This window comes from Oncorhynchus keta, unplaced genomic scaffold (assembly GCF_023373465.1).
Source record: "Oncorhynchus keta strain PuntledgeMale-10-30-2019 unplaced genomic scaffold, Oket_V2 Un_contig_3378_pilon_pilon, whole genome shotgun sequence".
NCBI lineage: Eukaryota > Metazoa > Chordata > Actinopteri > Salmoniformes > Salmonidae > Oncorhynchus > Oncorhynchus keta.
In genome coordinates this window covers 607501-632139 of record NW_026287223.1, presented here as the reverse complement: position 1 = coordinate 632139, position 24639 = coordinate 607501, and the positions used below count along the sequence as shown (strand labels likewise).

General features: G+C 47.6%; 1 protein-coding gene and 1 long non-coding RNA gene across 4 annotated transcripts in view; one reads left to right on the top strand and one right to left on the bottom strand.

Annotated features, from left to right (window-relative positions):
* Nucleotides 1–24639, bottom strand: part of LOC118383006 (circadian locomoter output cycles protein kaput-like) — a 62609-nt gene that overhangs the window by 15753 nt on the left and 22217 nt on the right. The window contains exons 12-13 of the mRNA XM_052508192.1: nt 5083–5230; nt 532–610 (exon numbers count right to left, since the gene is read on the bottom strand). Coding sequence (XP_052364152.1) covers nt 532–610; nt 5083–5230 — 227 coding nt within the window. The remainder of the gene's footprint in view (nt 1–531; nt 611–5082; nt 5231–24639) is intronic.
* LOC127923953 (uncharacterized) lies at nt 4362–5025 on the top strand. Of its 3 annotated transcripts, XR_008116300.1 has the most exons (5): nt 4362–4462; nt 4519–4575; nt 4633–4689; nt 4804–4860; nt 4975–5025. It is a non-coding gene; the product is annotated as an uncharacterized LOC127923953 (long non-coding RNA). The 3 variants fall into 3 exon arrangements; XR_008116298.1 differs by having other exon boundaries at nt 4804–5019; XR_008116299.1 differs by having other exon boundaries at nt 4371–4405; nt 4804–5019.

Sequence of the window (24639 nt, the reverse complement as noted above, 5' to 3'; positions counted from 1 at the left end):
TCATAGTTACATTAATAACAGATATCACTTAGACAGTCATAGTTACATTAATAACAGATATCACTTAGACAGTCATTAGTTAATAACATATCAAGACAGTCCTAGTTATATTAATAACAGATATCACTTAGACAGTCATAGTTACATTAATAACAGATATCACTTAGACAGTCATAGTTACATTAATAACAGATATCACTGAGACAGTCATAGTTACATTAATAACAGATATCACTTAGACAGTCCTAGTTATATTAATAACAGATAGATATCACTTAGACAGTCATAGTTATATTAATAACAGATAGATATCACTTAGACAGTCATAGTTACATTAATAACAGATATCACTTAGACAGTCATAGTTACATTAATAACAGATAGATATCACTTAGACAGTCATAGTTATATTAATAACAGATATCACTTAGACAGTCATAGTTACATTAATAACAGATATCACTTAGACAGTCATAGTTACATTAATATGAAAGAGGGAAAATGCACATCAATATGGTGATCTCATCTCACCTTGTCCACAGTTACCTCAGGGGGGGGCTCTTCAATGATACCCAGCTCTCTACGCTGCTCTGCCCTCACCTCCGCGTAGCTACACAGAGAACAGAACAAGTCACCTCTCCATAGCTACACAGAGAACAGAACAAGTCACCTCTCCATAGTTACACAGAGAACAGAACAAGTCACCTCTCCATAGTTACACAGAGAACAGAACAAGTCACCTCTCCATAGCTACACAGAGAACAGAACAAGTCACCTCTCCATAGTTACACAGAGAACAGAACAAGTCACCTCTCCATAGTTACACAGAGAACAGAACAAGTCACCTCTCCATAGTTACACAGAGAACAGAACAAGTCACCTCTCCATAGCTACACAGAGAACAGAACAAGTCACCTCTCCATAGTTACACAGAGAACAGAACAAGTCACCTCTCCATAGTTACACAGAGAACAGAACAAGTCACCTCTCCATAGTTACACAGAGAACAGAACAAGTCACCTCTCCATAGCTACACAGAGAACAGAACAAGTCACCTCTCCATAGCTACACAGAGAACAGAACAAGTCACCTCTCCATAGTTACACAGAGAACAGAACAAGTCACCTCTCCATAGTTACACAGAGAACAGAACAAGTCACCTCTCCATAGCTACACAGAGAACAGAACAAGTCACCTCTCCATAGTTACACAGAGAACAGAACAAGTCACCTCTCCATAGTTACACAGAGAACAGAACAAGTCACCTCTCCATAGTTACACAGAGAACAAGTCACCTCTCCATAGCTACACAGAGAACAAGTCACCTCTCCATAGCTACACAGAGAACAAGTCACCTCTCCATAGTTACAGAGAGAACAAGTCACCTCTCCATAGTTACACAGAGAACAGAACAAGTCACCTCTCCATAGTTACACAGAGAGACAGAACAAGTCACCTCTCCATAGTTACACAGAGAACAGAACAAGTCACCTCTCCATAGCTACACAGAGAGACAGAACAAGTCACCTCTCCATAGTTACACAGAGAACAGAACAAGTCATCTCTCCATAGCTACACAGAGAGACAGAACAAGTCACCTCTCCATAGTTACACAGAGAACAAGTCACCTCTCCATAGCTACACAGAGAACAGAACAAGTCACCTCTCCATAGTTACACAGAGAACAGAACAAGTCACCTCTCCATAGCTACACAGAGAGACAGAACAAGTCACCTCTCCATAGTTACACAGAGAACAGAACAAGTCATCTCTCCATAGCTACACAGAGAGACAGAACAAGTCACCTCTCCATAGTTACACAGAGAACAAGTCACCTCTCCATAGCTACACAGAGAACAGAACAAGTCACCTCTCCATAGTTACACAGAGAACAGAACAAGTCACCTCTCCATAGCTACACAGAGAACAGAACAAGTCACCTCTCCATAGCTACACAGAGAACAGAACAAGTCACCTCTCCATAGCTACACAGAGAACAGAACAAGTCACCTCTCCATAGCTACACAGAGAACAGAACAAGTCACCTCTCCATAGTTACACAGAGAACAGAACAAGTCACCTCTCCATAGTTACACAGAGAACAGAACAAGTCACCTCTCCATAGCTACACAGAGAACAGAACAAGTCACCTCTCCATAGTTACACAGAGAACAGAACAAGTCACCTCTCCATAGTTACACAGAGAACAGAACAAGTCACCTCTCCATAGCTACACAGAGAACAGAACAAGTCACCTCTCCATAGTTACACAGAGAACAGAACAAGTCACCTCTCCATAGCTACACAGAGAACAGAACAAGTCACCTCTCCATAGTTACACAGAGAACAGAACAAGTCACATCTCCATAGCTACACAGAGAACAGAACAAGTCACCTCTCCATAGCTACACAGAGAACAGAACAAGTCATCTCTCCATAGTTACACAGAGAACAAGTCACCTCTCCATAGCTACACAGAGAGACAGAACAAAACCGTCCCTCACAATATAATTATTTTTTCCATTGATAGTCAGAATTATGTTTCCATTTTCTAGTCCTTTATACAAATTGGAAGGATTTATTCTGTTGTTCATTTTAAATCAAATATGTTATGCCTTAAAGAATTTACAATAAATGATCATCTATATTTTCTAAATATATAGATTATCAACCGTGTAGTCCAATCTTACCTGACGACAGTGTGTGTGGAGACCTATATGCAAATTTAAACAAATAGGTTTTAACCTCTCATGGGTAGGGGGCAGTGTCTTCACGTCCGGGTGAACAGACAGACAGAATATCTCATTGGACGCTGGACAGTGACATGACTAATCATCTTTTCTGATTGGACAGTGAGATGAGTTGTGTCAAATCTGTCGGTCGTTGTTTAACCTCTCTTGGGTAGGGGGCAGTGTCTTCACGTCCGGGTGAAAAGCGTGCCCAAAGTAAACTGCCTGTTACTCAGGCCCAGAAGCTAGGATATGCATATCATTGGTAGATTTGGATACAAAACACTCTAAAGTTTCTAAAACTGTTCAAATAATGTCAGCCTACCACTAATGTCAGCCTACCACTAATGTCAGCCTACCACTAATGTCAGCCTACCACTAATGCAGCCTACCACTAATTCAGCCTACCGCTAATGTCAGCCTACCGCTCATTCAGCCTACCGCTAATTCAGCCTACCACTAATGTCAGCCTACCACTAATGTCAGCCTACCGCTAATGTCAGCCTACCGCTAATGTCAGCCTACCACTAATGTCAGCCTACCACTAATGTCAGCCTACCACTAATTCAGCCTACCACTAATGTCAGCCTACCGCTAATGTCAGCCTACCACTAATGTCAGCCTACCACTAATGTCAGCCTACCACTAATGTCAGCCTACCACTAATTCAGCCTACCACTAATGTCAGCCTACCACTAATGTCAGCCTACCACTAATTCAGCCTACCACTAATGTCAGCCTACCACTAATGTCAGCCTACCACTAATGTCAGCCTACCACTATTTTCAATGGCTGTCACTTTTATTATAAGGCGAAGTCCTCCCAGAGTGCAGTTCCTAGGGCTTCCACTAGATGTCAACAGTCTTTAGAAAGAGATTCAGGCTGGTTTTTGGAAAAATGAGCCAGAAATTGTAGTTTTTCTAGGTGGCTCCCATTTTGGCTGTAGTGTTTCCAAGCTCGTGAATGAGAGCGCGTTCTTTGTTTATTTTTCAGGGTAAAGTCTTAAATTTTATCGTTTATTTACATATTAGGTACCTGAAGTTTGATTATAAACGTTGTTTGACTTGTTTGGATAAGTTTATGGGTAACATTTGGGATTAATTTTGTATGCATTTTGAAGGAGGGAAACCGGTGGATTACTGACTGAAGCGCGCCAGCTAAACTGAGTTTTTATGGATATAAAGAAGGACTTTATCTAACAAAAGGACCATTTGTGATGTAACTGGGACCCTTTGGAGTGCCAACAGAAGAAGATCATCAAAGGCATTTTTTATATCGCTATTTCTGACCTTCGTGTCGCACCTGCCTGGTTGAAACATGTTTTTCATGGTTTTGTAAGCGGGGCGCTGTCCTCAGATAATCGCGTGGTCTGCTTTCGCCGTAAAGCCTTTTTGAAATCTGACACAGCGGCTGGACTAACAAGAAGGTTAAGCTGTTTATTTTGATATATTTACACTTGTGATTTTATGAAAGTTAAATATTTATAATTCTGTAGTTTGAATTACGGCGCTCCCCAATTTCACCGGATGTTGGCCAGGTGGGACGATCTTTTCTGATTGGACAGTGAGATGAGGTGTGCCTGTTGGTCGTTGGCTTTCGACCTTCGTCTGACGTTTACCGTCCCGCCTGCCCATTAGAAGTTAAACAGATCTTTTCTGATTGGACAGTGAGATGAGGTCCCGCCTGCCCATTAGAAGTTAAACAGATCTTTTCTGATTGGACAGTGAGATGAGGTCCCGCCTGCCCATAAAAGTTAAACAGATGTTTTCTGATTGGACAGTGAGATGAGGTCCCGCCTGCCCATACGAAGTTAAACAGATCTTTTCTGATTGGACAGTGAGATGAGGTCCCGCCTGCCCATTAGAAGTTAAACAGATGTTTTCTGATTGGACAGTGAGATGAGGTCCCGCCTGCCCATAAGAAGTTAAACAGATGTTTTCTGATTGGACAGTGAGATGAGGTCCCGCCTGCCCATTAGAAGTTAAACAGATCTTTTCTGATTGGACAGTGAGATGAGGTCCCGCCTGCCCATTAGAAGTTAAACAGATCTTTTCTGATTGGACAGTGAGATGAGGTCCCGCCTGCCCATAAGAAGTTAAACAGATGTTTTCTGATTGGACAGTGAGATGAGGTCCCGCCTGCCCATAAGAAGTTAAACAGATGTTTTCTGATTGGACAGTGAGATGAGGTCCCGCCTGCCCATTAGAAGTTAAACAGATCTTTTCTGATTGGACAGTGAGATGAGGTCCCGCCTGCCCATTAGAAGTTAAACAGATCTTTTCTGATTGGACAGTGAGATGAGGTCCCGCCTGCCCATAAGAAGGTAAACATTACCATAACATGTCCTCCCTACCTGACCACGGTGTGCGTGCAGACGATGAACTCAGGCCTGGAGTTCCACTGGTGATAGGTGATGTAGTGACGAGTCTGGAGCCAGATCCACTGCTGACCTTTGGTCAGGAACCTGTAGTAACACGACTTCCCTTTACCATACTGCATCACTAGACAGAGAGGAGAGAGGAACCTGTAGTAACACGACTTCCCTTTACCACACTGCATCACTAGACAGAGAGGAGAGAGGAACCTGTAGTAACACGACTTCCCTTTACCACACTGCATCACTAGACAGAGAGGAGAGAGGGACCTGTAGTAACACGACTTCCCTTTACCACACTGCATCACTAGACAGAGAGGAGAGAGGAGTAACACGACTTCCCTTTACCACACTGCATCACTAGACAGAGAGGAGAGAGGAACCTGTAGTAACACGACTTCCCTTTACCACACTGCATCACTAGACAGAGAGGAGAGAGGGACCTGTAGTAACACGACTTCCCTTTACCACACTGCATCACTAGACAGAGAGGAGAGAGGAACCTGTAGTAACACGACTTCCCTTTACCACACTGCATCACTAGACAGAGAGGAGAGAGGGACCTGTAGTAACACGACTTCCCTTTACCACACTGCATCACTAGACAGAGAGGAGAGAGGAACCTGTAGTAACACGACTTCCCTTTACCACACTGCATCACTAGACAGAGAGGAGAGAGGGACCTGTAGTAACACGACTTCCCTTTACCACACTGCATCACTAGACAGAGAGGAGAGAGGAGTAACACGACTTCCCTTTACCACACTGCATCACTAGACAGAGAGGAGAGAGGAACCTGTAGTAACACGACTTCCCTTTACCACACTGCATCACTAGACAGAGAGGAGAGAGGACCTGTAGTAACACGACTTCCCTTTACCACACTGCATCACTAGACAGAGAGGAGAGAGGAACCTGTAGTAACACGACTTCCCTTTACCACACTGCATCACTAGACAGAGAGGAGAGAGGGACCTGTAGTAACACTACTTCCCTTTACCACACTGCATCACTAGACAGAGAGGAGAGAGGAACCTGTAGTAACACGACTTCCCTTTACCACACTGCATCACTAGACAGAGAGGAGAGAGGACCTGTAGTAACACGACTTCCCTTTACCACACTGCATCACTAGACAGAGAGGAGAGGAACCTGTAGTAACACGACTTCCCTTTACCACACTGCATCACTAGACAGAGAGGAGAGAGGAACCTGTAGTAACACGACTTCCCTTTACCACACTGCATCACTAGACAGAGAGGAGAGAGGGACCTGTAGTAACACGACTTCCCTTTACCACACTGCATCACTAGACAGAGAGGAGAGAGGAACCTGTAGTAACACGACTTCCCTTTACCACACTGCATCACTAGACAGAGAGGAGAGAGGGACCTGTAGTAACACGACTTCCCTTTACCACACTGCATCACTAGACAGAGAGGAGAGAGGAGTAACACGACTTCCCTTTACCACACTGCATCACTAGACAGAGAGGAGAGAGGGAACCTGTAGTAACACGACTTCCCTTTACCACACTGCATCACTAGACAGAGAGGAGAGAGGAACCTGTAGTAACACGACTTCCCTTTACCACACTGCATCACTAGACAGAGAGGAGAGAGGGACCTGTAGTAACACGACTTCCCTTTACCACACTGCATCACTAGACAGAGAGGAGAGGAACCTGTAGTAACACGACTTCCCTTTACCACACTGCATCACTAGACAGAGAGGAGAGGGAACCTGTAGTAACACGACTTCCCTTTACCACACTGCATCACTAGACAGAGAGGAGAGGAACCTGTAGTAACACGACTTCCCTTTACCACACTGCATCACTAGACAGAGAGGAGAGGAACCTGTAGTAACACGACTTCCCTTTACCACACTGCATCACTAGACAGAGAGGAGAGAGGGACCTGTAGTAACACGACTTCCCTTTACCACACTGCATCACTAGACAGAGAGGAGAGGAACCTGTAGTAACACGACTTCCCTTTACCACACTGCATCACTAGACAGAGAGGAGAGAGGAACCTGTAGTAACACGACTTCCCTTTACCACACTGCATCACTAGACAGAGAGGAGAGAGGACCTGTAGTAACACGACTTCCCTTTACCACACTGCATCACTAGACAGAGAGGAGAGGAACCTGTAGTAACACGACTTCCCTTTACCACACTGCATCACTAGACAGAGAGGAACCTGTAGTAACACGACTTCCCTTTACCACACTGCATCACTAGACAGAGAGGAGAGGAACCTGTAGTAACACGACTTCCCTTTACCACACTGCATCACTAGACAGAGAGGAGAGAGGAACCTGTAGTAACACGACTTCCCTTTACCACACTGCATCACTAGACAGAGAGGAGAGAGGGACCTGTAGTAACACGACTTCCCTTTACCACACTGCATCACTAGACAGAGAGGAGAGAGGAACCTGTAGTAACACGACTTCCCTTTACCACACTGCATCACTAGACAGAGAGGAGAGAGAACCTGTAGTAACACGACTTCCCTTTACCACACTGCATCACTAGACAGAGAGGAGAGAGGAACCTGTAGTAACACGACTTCCCTTTACCACACTGCATCACTAGACAGAGAGGAGAGAGGAACCTGTAGTAACACGACTTCCCTTTACCACACTGCATCACTAGACAGAGAGGAGAGAGGACCTGTAGTAACACGACTTCCCTTTACCACACTGCATCACTAGACAGAGAGGAGAGGAGGGACCTGTAGTAACACGACTTCCCTTTACCATACTGCATCACTAGACAGAGAGGAGAGGAACCTGTAGTAACACGACTTCCCTTTACCACACTGCATCACTAGACAGAGAGGAGAGAGGAACCTGTAGTAACACGACTTCCCTTTACCACACTGCATCACTAGACAGAGAGGAGAGAGGGACCTGTAGTAACACGACTTCCCTTTACCACACTGCATCACTAGACAGAGAGGAGAGAGGAGTAACACGACTTCCCTTTACCACACTGCATCACTAGACAGAGAGGAGAGAGGAACCTGTAGTAACACGACTTCCCTTTACCACACTGCATCACTAGACAGAGAGGAGAGAGGAACCTGTAGTAACACGACTTCCCTTTACCACACTGCATCACTAGACAGAGAGGAGAGAGGAACCTGTAGTAACACGACTTCCCTTTACCACACTGCATCACTAGACAGAGAGGAGAGAGGACCCTGTAGTAACACGACTTCCCTTTACCACACTGCATCACTAGACAGAGAGGAGAGAGGAGTAACACGACTTCCCTTTACCACACTGCATCACTAGACAGAGAGGAGAGAGGAACCTGTAGTAACACGACTTCCCTTTACCACACTGCATCACTAGACAGAGAGGAGAGAGGAACCTGTAGTAACACGACTTCCCTTTACCACACTGCATCACTAGACAGAGAGGAGAGAGGAACCTGTAGTAACACGACTTCCCTTTACCACACTGCATCACTAGACAGAGAGGAGAGAGGAACCTGTAGTAACACGACTTCCCTTTACCACACTGCATCACTAGACAGAGAGGAGAGAGGAACCTGTAGTAACACGACTTCCCTTTACCACACTGCATCACTAGACAGAGAGGAGAGGAACCTGTAGTAACACGACTTCCCTTTACACACTGCATCACTAGACAGAGAGGAGAGAGGGACCTGTAGTAACACGACTTCCCTTTACCACACTGCATCACTAGACAGAGAGGAGAGAGGACCTGTAGTAACACGACTTCCCTTTACCACACTGCATCACTAGACAGAGAGGAGAGGAACCTGTAGTAACACGACTTCCCCTTACCACACTGCATCACTAGACAGAGAGGAGAGAGGAACCTGTAGTAACACGACTTCCCTTTACCACACTGCATCACTAGACAGAGAGGAGAGAGGGACCTGTAGTAACACGACTTCCCTTTACCACACTGCATCACTAGACAGAGAGGAGAGGAACCTGTAGTAACACGACTTCCCTTTACCACACTGCATCACTAGACAGAGAGGAGAGGAACCTGTCAGACAACACGACTTCCCTTTACCACACTGCATCACTAGACAGAGAGGAGAGGAACCTGTAGTAACACGACTTCCCTTTACCACACTGCATCACTAGACAGAGAGGAGAGAGGACCTGTAGTAACACGACTTCCCTTTACCACACTGCATCACTAGACAGAGAGGAGGAGAGAGGAACCTGTAGTAACACGACTTCCCTTTACCACACTGCATCACTAGACAGAGAGGAGAGAGGACCTGTAGTAACACGACTTCCCTTTACCATCACTGCATCACTAGACCAGCATCACTAGACAGAGAGGAGGGACCTGTAGTAACACGACTTCCCTTTACCACACTGCATCACTAGACAGAGAGGAGAGAGGGACCTGTAGTAACACGACTTCCCTTTACCACACTGCATCACTAGACAGAGAGGAGAGAGGAACCTGTAGTAACACGACTTCCCTTTACCACACTGCATCACTAGACAGAGAGGAGAGAGGAACCTGTAGTAACACGACTTCCCTTTACCACACTGCATCACTAGACAGAGAGGAGAGAGGACCTGTAGTAACACGACTTCCCTTTACCACACTGCATCACTAGACAGAGAGGAGAGAGGGACCTGTAGTAACACGACTTCCCTTTACCACACTGCATCACTAGACAGAGAGGAGAGAGGAACCTGTAGTAACACGACTTCCCTTTACCACACTGCATCACTAGACAGAGAGGAGAGAGGAACCTGTAGTAACACGACTTCCCTTTACCACACTGCATCACTAGACAGAGAGGAGAGAGGGACCTGTAGTAACACGACTTCCCTTTACCACACTGCATCACTAGACAGAGAGGAGAGGAACCTGTAGTAACACGACTTCCCTTTACCACACTGCATCACTAGACAGAGAGGAGAGAGGAGTAACACGACTTCCCTTTACCATACTGCATCACTAGACAGAGAGGAGAGAGGAGTAACACGACTTCCCTTTACCATACTGCATCACTAGACAGAGAGGAGAGAGGAACCTGTAGTAACACGACTTCCCTTTACCACACTGCATCACTAGACAGAGAGGAGAGGAACCTGTAGTAACACGACTTCCCTTTACCACACTGCATCACTAGACAGAGAGGAGAGAGGAGTAACACGACTTCCCTTTACCACACTGCATCACTAGACAGAGAGGAGAGAGGAACCTGTAGTAACACGACTTCCCTTTACCACACTGCATCACTAGACAGAGAGGAGAGGAACCTGTAGTAACACGACTTCCCTTTACCACACTGCATCACTAGACAGAGAGGAGAGAGGAGTAACACGACTTCCCTTTACCACACTGCATCACTAGACAGAGAGGAGAGGAGTAACACGACTTCCCTTTACCACACTGCATCACTAGACAGAGAGGAGAGAGGAGTAACACGACTTCCCTTTACCACACTGCATCACTAGACAGAGAGGAGAGAGGGACCTGTAGTAACACGACTTCCCTTTACCACACTGCATCACTAGACAGAGAGGAGAGAGGAACCTGTAGTAACACGACTTCCCTTTACCACACTGCATCACTAGACAGAGAGGAGAGAGGGACCTGTAGTAACACGACTTCCCTTTACCACACTGCATCACTAGACAGAGAGGAGAGAGGGACCTGTAGTAACACGACTTCCCTTTACCACACTGCATCACTAGACAGAGAGGAGAGAGGAACCTGTAGTAACACGACTTCCCTTTACCACACTGCATCACTAGACAGAGAGGAGAGAGGGACCTGTAGTAACACGACTTCCCTTTACCACACTGCATCACTAGACAGAGAGGAGAGAGGAACCTGTAGTAACACGACTTCCCTTTACCACACTGCATCACTAGACAGAGAGGAGAGAGGACCTGTAGTAACACGACTTCCCTTTACCACACTGCATCACTAGACAGAGAGGAGAGAGGACCTGTAGTAACACGACTTCCCTTTACCACACTGCATCACTAGACAGAGAGGAGAGAGGAACCTGTAGTAACACGACTTCCCTTTACCACACTGCATCACTAGACAGAGAGGAGAGGAACCTGTAGTAACACGACTTCCCTTTACCACACTGCATCACTAGACAGAGAGGAGAGAGGAGTAACACGACTTCCCTTTACCACACTGCATCACTAGACAGAGAGGAGAGAGGAACCTGTAGTAACACGACTTCCCTTTACCACACTGCATCACTAGACAGAGAGGAGAGAGGGACCTGTAGTAACACGACTTCCCTTTACCACACTGCATCACTAGACAGAGAGGAGAGAGGGACCTGTAGTAACACGACTTCCCTTTACCACACTGCATCACTAGACAGAGAGGAGAGAGGACCTGTAGTAACACGACTTCCCTTTACCACACTGCATCACTAGACAGAGAGGAGAGAGGAACCTGTAGTAACACGACTTCCCTTTACCACACTGCATCACTAGACAGAGAGGAGAGAGGACCTGTAGTAACACGACTTCCCTTTACCACACTGCATCACTAGACAGAGAGGAGAGAGGAACCTGTAGTAACACGACTTCCCTTTACCACACTGCATCACTAGACAGAGAGGAGAGAGGAACCTGTAGTAACACGACTTCCCTTTACCACACTGCATCACTAGACAGAGAGGAGAGAGGAACCTGTAGTAACACGACTTCCCTTTACCATACTGCATCACTAGACAGAGAGGAGAGAGGACCTGTAGTAACACGACTTCCCTTTACCACACTGCATCACTAGACAGAGAGGAGAGGAACCTGTAGTAACACGACTTCCCTTTACCACACTGCATCACTAGACAGAGAGGAGAAAGGAGTAACACGACTTCCCTTTACCACACTGCATCACTAGACAGAGAGGAGAGAGGAACCTGTAGTAACACGACTTCCCTTTACCACACTGCATCACTAGACAGAGAGGAGAGAGGAGTAACACGACTTCCCTTTACCACACTGCATCACTAGACAGAGAGGAGAGAGGAACCTGTAGTAACACGACTTCCCTTTACCACACTGCATCACTAGACAGAGAGGAGAGAGGGACCTGTAGTAACACGACTTCCCTTTACCACACTGCATCACTAGACAGAGAGGAGAGAGGGACCTGTAGTAACACGACTTCCCTTTACCACACTGCATCACTAGACAGAGAGGAGAGAGGGACCTGTAGTAACACGACTTCCCTTTACCACACTGCATCACTAGACAGAGAGGAGAGGAACCTGTAGTAACACGACTTCCCTTTACCACACTGCATCACTAGACAGAGAGGAGAGAGGAACCTGTAGTAACACGACTTCCCTTTACCACACTGCATCACTAGACAGAGAGGAGAGAGGAGTAACACGACTTCCCTTTACCACACTGCATCACTAGACAGAGAGGAGAGAGGAACCTGTAGTAACACGACTTCCCTTTACCACACTGCATCACTAGACAGAGAGGAGAGAGGAACCTGTAGTAACACGACTTCCCTTTACCACACTGCATCACTAGACAGAGAGGAGAGAGGAACCTGTAGTAACACGACTTCCCTTTACCACACTGCATCACTAGACAGAGAGGAGAGGAACCTGTAGTAACACGACTTCCCTTTACCACACTGCATCACTAGACAGAGAGGAGAGAGGACCTGTAGTAACACGACTTCCCTTTACCACACTGCATCACTAGACAGAGAGGAGAGAGGAGTAACACGACTTCCCTTTACCACACTGCATCACTAGACAGAGAGGAGAGGAACCTGTAGTAACACGACTTCCCTTTACCACACTGCATCACTAGACAGAGAGGAGAGAGGAACCTGTAGTAACACGACTTCCCTTTACCACACTGCATCACTAGACAGAGAGGAGAGGAACCTGTAGTAACACGACTTCCCTTTACCACACTGCATCACTAGACAGAGAGGAGAGAGGGAACCTGTAGTAACACGACTTCCCTTTACCACACTGCATCACTAGACAGAGAGGAGAGGGAACCTGTAGTAACACGACTTCCCTTTACCACACTGCATCACTAGACAGAGAGGAGAGAGGAGTAACACGACTTCCCTTTACCACACTGCATCACTAGACAGAGAGGAGAGAGGGACCTGTAGTAACACGACTTCCCTTTACCACACTGCATCACTAGACAGAGAGGAGAGAGGAACCTGTAGTAACACGACTTCCCTTTACCACACTGCATCACTAGACAGAGAGGAGAGAGGGACCTGTAGTAACACGACTTCCCTTTACCACACTGCATCACTAGACAGAGAGGAACCTGTAGTAACACGACTTCCCTTTACCACACTGCATCACTAGACAGAGAGGGACCTGTAGTAACACGACTTCCCTTTACCACACTGCATCACTAGACAGAGAGGAACCTGTAGTAACACGACTTCCCTTTACCACACTGCATCACTAGACAGAGAGGAGAGAGGGACCTGTAGTAACACGACTTCCCTTTACCACACTGCATCACTAGACAGAGAGGAGAGAGGGACCTGTAGTAACACGACTACCACACCCTTTACCACACTGCATCACTAGACAGAGAGGAGAGAGGGACCTGTAGTAACACGACTTCCCTTTACCATACTGCATCACTAGACAGAGAGGAGAGAGGGACCTGTAGTAACACGACTTCCCTTTACCACACTGCATCACTAGACAGAGAGGAGAGAGGAACCTGTAGTAACACGACTTCCCTTTACCACACTGCATCACTAGACAGAGAGGAGAGAGGAACCTGTAGTAACACGACTTCCCTTTACCACACTGCATCACTAGACAGAGAGGAGAGAGGACCTGTAGTAACACGACTTCCCTTTACCACACTGCATCACTAGACAGAGAGGAGAGGGACCTGTAGTAACACGACTTCCCTTTACCACACTGCATCACTAGACAGAGAGGAGAGAGGAACCTGTAGTAACACGACTTCCCTTTACCACACTGCATCACTAGACAGAGAGGAGAGGAACCTGTAGTAACACGACTTCCCTTTACCACACTGCATCACTAGACAGAGAGGAGAGGGACCTGTAGTAACACGACTTCCCTTTACCACACTGCATCACTAGACAGAGAGGAGAGAGGGACCTGTAGTAACACGACTTCCCTTTACCACACTGCATCACTAGACAGAGAGGAGAGAGGGACCTGTAGTAACACGACTTCCCTTTACCACACTGCATCACTAGACAGAGAGGAGAGAGGAACCTGTAGTAACACGACTTCCCTTTACCACACTGCATCACTAGACAGAGAGGAGAGAGGAACCTGTAGTAACACGACTTCCCTTTACCACACTGCATCACTAGACAGAGAGGAGAGAGGAACCTGTAGTAACACGACTTCCCTTTACCACACTGCATCACTAGACAGAGAGGAGAGAGGAACCTGTAGTAACACGACTTCCCTTTACCACACTGCATCACTAGACAGAGAGGAGAGAGGAACCTGTAGACAGAGAGGAGAGAGGAACCTGTAGTAACACGACTTCCCTTTACCACACTGCATCACTAGACAGAGAGGAGAGAGGGACCTGTAGTAACACGACTTCCCTTTACCACACTGCATCACTAGACAGAGAGGAGAGAGGGACCTGTAGTAACACGACTTCCCTTTACCACACTGCATCACTAGACAGAGAGGAGAGAGGAACCTGTAGTAACACGACTTCCCTTTACCACACTGCATCACTAGACAGAGAGGAGAGGGACCTGTAGTAACACGACTTCCCTTTACCACACTGCATCACTAGACAGAGAGGAGAGGGACCTGTAGTAACACGACTTCCCTTTACCACACTGCATCACTAGACAGAGAGGAGAGAGGAACCTGTAGTAACACGACTTCCCTTTACCACACTGCATCACTAGACAGAGAGGAGAGAGGAGTAACACGACTTCCCTTTACCACACTGCATCACTAGACAGAGAGGAGAGAGGGACCTGTAGTAACACGACTTCCCTTTACCACACTGCATCACTAGACAGAGAGGAGAGAGGGACCTGTAGTAACACGACTTCCCTTTACCACACTGCATCACTAGACAGAGAGGAGAGAGGAGTAACACGACTTCCCTTTACCACACTGCATCACTAGACAGAGAGGAGAGAGGAACCTGTAGTAACACGACTTCCCTTTACCACACTGCATCACTAGACAGAGAGGAGAGAGGGACCTGTAGTAACACGACTTCCCTTTACCACACTGCATCACTAGACAGAGAGGAGAGAGGACCTGTAGTAACACGACTTCCCTTTACCACACTGCATCACTAGACAGAGAGGAGAGAGGAACCTGTAGTAACACGACTTCCCTTTACCACACTGCATCACTAGACAGAGAGGAGAGAGGGACCTGTAGTAACACGACTTCCCTTTACCACACTGCATCACTAGACAGAGAGGAGAGGGACCTGTAGTAACACGACTTCCCTTTACCACACTGCATCACTAGACAGAGAGGAGAGAGGAACCTGTAGTAACACGACTTCCCTTTACCACACTGCATCACTAGACAGAGAGGAGAGGGACCTGTAGTAACACGACTTCCCTTTACCACACTGCATCACTAGACAGAGAGGAGAGAGGAACCTGTAGTAACACGACTTCCCTTTACCACACTGCATCACTAGACAGAGAGGAGAGAGGAACCTGTAGTAACACGACTTCCCTTTACCACACTGCATCACTAGACAGAGAGGAGAGAGGAACCTGTACACACTTCCCTTTACCACACTGCATCACTAGACAGAGAGGAGAGAGGGACCTGTAGTAACACGACTTCCCTTTACCACACTGCATCACTAGACAGAGAGGAGAGAGGGACCTGTAGTAACACGACTTCCCTTTACCACACTGCATCACTAGACAGAGAGGAGAGAGGGACCTGTAGTAACACGACTTCCCTTTACCACACTGCATCACTAGACAGAGAGGAGAGAGGACCTGTAGTAACACGACTTCCCTTTACCACACTGCATCACTAGACAGAGAGGAGAGGGTAGTAACACGACTTCCCTTACCACACTGCATCACTAGACAGAGAGGAGAGAGGAACCTGTAGTAACACGACTTCCCTTTACCACACTGCATCACTAGACAGAGAGGAGAGAGGAGTAACACGACTTCCCTTTACCACACTGCATCACTAGACAGAGAGGAGAGAGGACCTGTAGTAACACGACTTCCCTTTACCACACTGCATCACTAGACAGAGAGGAGAGGAACCTGTAGTAACACGACTTCCCTTTACCACACTGCATCACTAGACAGAGAGGAGAGAGGGACCTGTAGTAACACGACTTCCCTTTACCACACTGCATCACTAGACAGAGAGGAGAGAGGGACCTGTAGTAACACGACTTCCCTTTACCACACTGCATCACTAGACAGAGAGGAGAGAGGGACCTGTAGTAACACGACTTCCCTTTACCACACTGCATCACTAGACAGAGAGGAGAGAGGAACCTGTAGTAACACGACTTCCCTTTACCACACTGCATCACTAGACAGAGAGGAGAGAGGACCTGTCAGTAACACGACTTCCCTTTACCACACTGCATCACTAGACAGAGAGGAGAGAGGGACCTGTAGTAACACGACTTCCCTTTACCACTGCATCACTAGACAGAGAGGAGAGAGGAACCTGTAGTAACACGACTTCCCTTTACCACACTGCATCACTAGACAGAGAGGAGAGAGGACCTGTAGTAACACGACTTCCCTTTACCACACTGCATCACTAGACAGAGAGGAGAGAGGGACCTGTAGTAACACGACTTCCCTTTACCACACTGCATCACTAGACAGAGAGGAGAGAGGGACCTGTAGTAACACGACTTCCCTTTACCACACTGCATCACTAGACAGAGAGGAGAGAGGAACCTGTAGTAACACGACTTCCCTTTACCACACTGCATCACTAGACAGAGAGGAGAGAGGGACCTGTAGTAACACGACTTCCCTTTACCACACTGCATCACTAGACAGAGAGGAGAGAGGGACCTGTAGTAACACGACTTCCCTTTACCACACTGCATCACTAGACAGAGAGGAGAGAGGAGTAACACGACTTCCCTTTACCACACTGCATCACTAGACAGAGAGGAGAGAGGAACCTGTAGTAACACGACTTCCCTTTACCACACTGCATCACTAGACAGAGAGGAGAGAGGACCCTGTAGTAACACGACTTCCCTTTACCACACTGCATCACTAGACAGAGAGGGACCCTGTAGTAACACGACTTCCCTTTACCACACTGCATCACTAGACAGAGAGGAGAGAGGGACCTGTAGTAACACGACTTCCCTTTACCACACTGCATCACTAGACAGAGAGGAGAGAGGACCTGTAGTAACACGACTTCCCTTTACCACACTGCATCACTAGACAGAGAGGAGAGGAGGACCTGTAGTAACACGACTTCCCTTTACCACACTGCATCACTAGACAGAGAGGAGAGAGGAACCTGTAGTAACACGACTTCCCTTTACCACACTGCATCACTAGACAGAGAGGAGAGAGGAACCTGTAGTAACACGACTTCCCTTTACCACACTGCATCACTAGACAGAGAGGAGAGAGGGACCTGTAGTAACACGACTTCCCTTTACCACACTGCATCACTAGACAGAGAGGAGAGAGGGACCTGTAGTAACACGACTTCCCTTTACCACACTGCATCACTAGACAGAGAGGAGAGAGGAACCTGTAGTAACACGACTTCCCTTTACCACACTGCATCACTAGACAGAGAGGAGAGAGGGACCTGTAGTAACACGACTTCCCTTTACCACACTGCATCACTAGACAGAGAGGAGAGAGGAACCTGTAGTAACACGACTTCCCTTTACCACACTGCATCACTAGACAGAGAGGAGAGAGGACCTGTAGTAACACGACTTCCCTTTACCACACTGCATCACTAGACAGAGAGGAGAGAGGGACCTGTAGTAACACGACTTCCCTTTACCACACTGCATCACTAGACAGAGAGGAGAGGAACCTGTAGTAACACGACTTCCCTTTACCACACTGCATCACTAGACAGAGAGGAGAGAGGAACCTGTAGTAACACGACTTCCCTTTACCACACTGCATCACTAGACAGAGAGGAGAGAGGAACCTGTAGTAACACGACTTCCCTTTACCACACTGCATCACTAGACAGAGAGGAGAGAGGGACCTGTAGTAACACGACTTCCCTTTACCACACTGCATCACTAGACAGAGAGGAGAGAGGGACCTGTAGTAACACGACTTCCCTTTACCACACTGCATCACTAGACAGAGAGGAGAGGAACCTGTAGTAACACGACTTCCCTTTACCACACTGCATCACTAGACAGAGAGGAGAGAGGAGTAACACGACTTCCCTTTACCACACTGCATCACTAGACAGAGAGGAGAGAGGACCTGTAGTAACACGACTTCCCTTTACCACACTGCATCACTAGACAGAGAGGAGAGAGGAACCTGTAGTAACACGACTTCCCTTTACCATACTGCATCACTAGACAGAGAGGAGAGGAACCTGTAGTAACACGACTTCCCTTTACCACACTGCATCACTAGACAGAGAGGAGAGAGGGACCTGTAGTAACACGACTTCCCTTTACCACACTGCATCACTAGACAGAGAGGAGAGAGGGACCTGTAGTAACACGACTTCCCTTTACCACACTGCATCACTAGACAGAGAGGAGAGAGGAACCTGTAGTAACACGACTTCCCTTTACCACACTGCATCACTAGACAGAGAGGAGAGAGGAACCTGTAGTAACACGACTTCCCTTTACCACACTGCATCACTAGACAGAGAGGAGAGAGGGACCTGTAGTAACACGACTTCCCTTTACCACACTGCATCACTAGACAGAGAGGAGAGGAGGGACCTTCCCTTTACCATACTGCATCACTAGACAGAGAGGAGAGAGGACCTGTAGTAACACGACTTCCCTTTACCACACTGCATCACTAGACAGAGAGGAGAGAGGACCTGTAGTAACACGACTTCCCTTTACCATCACCAGACAGAGAGGAGAGAGAACCTGTAGTTACCACACTGCATCACTAGACAGAGAGGAGAGAGGACCTGTAGTAACACGACTTCCCTTTACCACACTGCATCACTAGACAGAGAGGAGAGGAACCTGTAGTAACACGACTTCCCTTTACCACACTGCATCACTAGACAGAGAGGAGAGAGGAACCTGTAGTAACACGACTTCCCTTTACCACACTGCATCACTAGACAGAGAGGAGAGGAACCTGTAGTAACACGACTTCCCTTTACCACACTGCATCACTAGACAGAGAGGAGAGAGGGACCTGTAGTAACACGACTTCCCTTTACCACACTGCATCACTAGACAGAGAGGAGAGAGGAACCTGTAGTAACACGACTTCCCTTTACCACACTGCATCACTAGACAGAGAGGAGAGAGGAACCTGTAGTAACACGACTTCCCTTTACCACACTGCATCACTAGACAGAGAGGAGAGGAACCTGTAGTAACACGACTTCCCTTTACCACACTGCATCACTAGACAGAGAGGAGAGAGGGACCTGTAGTAACACGACTTCCCTTTACCACACTGCATCACTAGACAGAGAGGAGAGAGGGACCTGTAGTAACACGACTTCCCTTTACCACACTGCATCACTAGACAGAGAGGAGAGAGGAACCTGTAGTAACACGACTTCCCTTTACCACACTGCATCACTAGACAGAGAGGAGAGAGGACCTGTAGTAACACGACTTCCCTTTACCACACTGCATCACTAGACAGAGAGGAGAGAGGAACCTGTAGTAACACGACTTCCCTTTACCATACTGCATCACTAGACAGAGAGGAGAGAGGAACCTGTAGTAACACGACTTCCCTTTACCACACTGCATCACTAGACAGAGAGGAGAGAGGAACCTGTAGTAACACGACTTCCCTTTACCACACTGCATCACTAGACAGAGAGGAGAGAGGGACCTGTAGTAACACGACTTCCCTTTACCACACTGCATCACTAGACAGAGAGGAGAGGAACCTGTAGTAACACGACTTCCCTTTACCATACTGCATCACTAGACAGAGAGGAGAGGAACCTGTAGTAACACGACTTCCCTTTACCACACTGCATCACTAGACAGAGAGGAGAGGAACCTGTAGTAACACGACTTCCCTTTACCACACTGCATCACTAGACAGAGAGGAGAGAGGACCTGTAGTAACACGACTTCCCTTTACCACACTGCATCACTAGACAGAGAGGAGAGAGGAACCTCACCACTGCATCACTAGACAGAGAGGAGAGGGAACCTGTAGTAACACGACTTCCCTTTACCACACTGCATCACTAGACATAGAGGAGATAGGAACCTGGAGTAACACGACTTCCCTTTACCACACTGCAACACTAGACAGAGAGGGGAGAGGAACCTGTAGTAACACGACTTCCCTATACCACACTTCATCACGAGACATGTAGGAGATAGGGACCTGTAGTAACACGACTTCCCTTTACCACACTGCATCACTAGACAGAGAGGAGAGAGACCTGTAGTAACACGACTTCCCTTTACCACACTGCATCACTAGACAGAGAGGAGAGAGGAGTAACACGACTTCCCTTTACCATACTGCATCACTAGACAGAGAGGAGAGAGGACCTGTAGTAACACGACTTCCCTTTACCATACTGCATCACTAGACAGAGAGGAGAGAGGGACCTGTAGTAACACGACTTCCCTTTACCACACTGCATCACTAGACAGAGAGGAGAGAGGGACCTGTAGTAACACGACTTCCCTTTACCACACTGCATCACTAGACAGAGAGGAGAGAGGGACCTGTAGTAACACGACTTCCCTTTACCACACTGCATCACTAGACAGAGAGGAGAGGGGACCTGTAGTAACACGACTTCCCTTTACCACACTGCATCACTAGACAGAGAGGAGAGAGGGACCTGTAGTAACACGACTTCCCTTTACCACACTGCATCACTAGACAGAGAGGAGAGAGGGACCTGTAGTAACACGACTTCCCTTTACCACACTGCATCACTAGACAGAGAGGAGAGAGGGACCTGTAGTAACACGACTTCCCTTTACCACACTGCATCACTAGACAGAGAGGAGAGAGGGACCTGTAGTAACACGACTTCCCTTTACCACACTGCATCACTAGACAGAGAGGAGAGAGGAACCTGTAGTAACACGACTTCCCTTTACCACACTGCATCACTAGACAGAGAGGAGAGAGGACCTGTAGTAACACGACTTCCCTTTACCACACTGCATCACTAGACAGAGAGGAGAGAGGGACCTGTAGTAACACAGAGAGGAGAGAGGACCTGACTTCCCTTTACCACACTGCATCACTAGACAGAGAGGAGAGAGGACCTGTAGTAACACGACTTCCCTTTACCACACTGCATCACTAGACAGAGAGGAGAGAGGACCTGTAGTAACACGACTTCCCTTTACCACTGCATCACTAGACAGAGAGGAGAGAGGGACCTGCATTCCCTTTACCACACTGCATCACTAGACAGAGAGGAGAGAGGAACCTGTAGTAACACGACTTCCCTTTACCACACTGCATCACTAGACAGAGAGGAACCTGTAGTAACACGACTTCCCTTTACCACACTGCATCACTAGACAGAGAGGAGAGAGGGAACCTGTAGTAACACGACTTCCCTTTACCACACTGCATCACTAGACAGAGAGGAGAGAGGGACCTGTAGTAACACGACTTCCCTTTACCACACTGCATCACTAGACAGAGAGGAGAGAGGGACCTGTAGTAACACGACTTCCCTTTACCACACTGCATCACTAGACAGAGAGGAGAGAGGAACCTGTAGTAACACGACTTCCCTTTACCACACTGCATCACTAGACAGAGAGGAGAGAGGGACCTGTAGTAACACGACTTCCCTTTACCACACTGCATCACTAGACAGAGAGGAGAGAGGGACCTGTAGTAACACGACTTCCCTTTACCACACTGCATCACTAGACAGAGAGGAGAGAGGGACCTGTAGTAACACGACTTCCCTTTACCACACTGCATCACTAGACAGAGAGGAGAGAGGGACCTGTAGTAACACGACTTCCCTTTACCATACTGCATCACTAGACAGAGAGGAGAGGAACCTGTAGTAACACGACTTCCCTTTACCACACTGCATCACTAGACAGAGAGGAGAGGAACCTGTAGTAACACGACTTCCCTTTACCACACTGCATCACTAGACAGAGAGGAGAGAGGGACCTGTAGTAACACGACTTCCCTTTACCACACTGCATCACTAGACAGAGAGGAGAGAGGGAACCTGTAGTAACACGACTTCCCTTTACCATACTGCATCACTAGACAGAGAGGAGAGAGGAACCTGTAGTAACACGACTTCCCTTTACCACACTGCATCACTAGACAGAGAGGAGAGGAACCTGTAGTAACACGACTTCCCTTTACCACACTGCATCACTAGACAGAGAGGAGAGAGGAAACCTGCATCACTAGACAGAGAGGAGAGAGGGACCTGTAGTAACACGACTTCCCTTTACCACACTGCATCACTAGACAGAGAGGAGAGAGGGACCTGTAGTAACACGACTTCCCTTTACCACACTGCATCACTAGACAGAGAGGAGAGAGGGACCTGTAGTAACACGACTTCCCTTTACCATACTGCATCACTAGACAGAGAGGAGAGGAACCTGTAGTAACACGACTTCCCTTTACCACACTGCATCACTAGACAGAGAGGAGAGAGGGACCTGTAGTAACACGACTTCCCTTTACCACACTGCATCACTAGACAGAGAGGAGAGAGGACCTGTAGTAACACGACTTCCCTTTACCACACTGCATCACTAGACAGAGAGGAGAGAGGGACCTGTAGTAACACGACTTCCCTTTACCACACTGCATCACTAGACAGAGAGGAGAGAGGACCTGTAGTAACACGACTTCCCTTTACCACACTGCATCACTAGACAGAGAGGAGAGAGGAGTAACACGACTTCCCTTTACCACACTGCATCACTAGACAGAGAGGAGAGGAACCTGTAGTAACACGACTTCCCTTTACCACACTGCATCACTAGACAGAGAGGAGAGAGGGACCTGTAGTAACACGACTTCCCTTTACCACACTGCATCACTAGACAGAGAGGAGAGAGGAACCTGTAGTAACACGACTTCCCTTTACCACACTGCATCACTAGACAGAGAGGAGAGAGGAACCTGTAGTAACACGACTTCCCTTTACCACACTGCATCACTAGACAGAGAGGAGAGAGGGACCTGTAGTAACACGACTTCCCTTTACCACACTGCATCACTAGACAGAGAGGAGAGAGGAGTAACACGACTTCCCTTTACCATACTGCATCACTAGACAGAGAGGAGAGAGGAGTAACACGACTTCCCTTTACCACACTGCATCACTAGACAGAGAGGAACCTGTAGTAACACGACTTCCCTTTACCACACTGCATCACTAGACAGAGAGGAGAGAGGAGTAACACGACTTCCCTTTACCACACTGCATCACTAGACAGAGAGGAGAGAGGAACCTGTAGTAACACGACTTCCCTTTACCACACTGCATCACTAGACAGAGAGGAGAGAGGAACCTGTAGTAACACGACTTCCCTTTACCACACTGCATCACTAGACAGAGAGGAGAGAGGAACCTGTAGTAACACGACTTCCCTTTACCATACTGCATCACTAGACAGAGAGGAGAGAGGAACCTGTAGTAACACGACTTCCCTTTACCACACTGCATCACTAGACAGAGAGGAGAGAGGGACCTGTAGTAACACGACTTCCCTTTACCACACTGCATCACTAGACAGAGAGGAGAGGGAACCTGTAGTAACACGACTTCCCTTTACCACACTGCATCACTAGACAGAGAGGAGAGAGGAACCTGTAGTAACACGACTTCCCTTTACCACACTGCATCACTAGACAGAGAGGAGAGAGGAACCTGTAGTAACACGACTTCCCTTTACCACACTGCATCACTAGACAGAGAGGAGAGAGGGACCTGTAGTAACACGACTTCCCTTTACCACACTGCATCACTAGACAGAGAGGAGAGAGGAGTAACACGACTTCCCTTTACCACACTGCATCACTAGACAGAGAGGAGAGGAACCTGTAGTAACACGACTTCCCTTTACCACACTGCATCACTAGACAGAGAGGAGAGAGGGACCTGTAGTAACACGACTTCCCTTTACCACACTGCATCACTAGACAGAGAGGAGAGAGGGACCTGTAGTAACACGACTTCCCTTTACCACACTGCATCACTAGACAGAGAGGAGAGAGGGACCTGTAGTAACACGACTTCCCTTTACCACACTGCATCACTAGACAGAGAGGAGAGAGGAACCTGTAGTAACACGACTTCCCTTTACCACACTGCATCACTAGACAGAGAGGAGAGAGGGACCTGTAGTA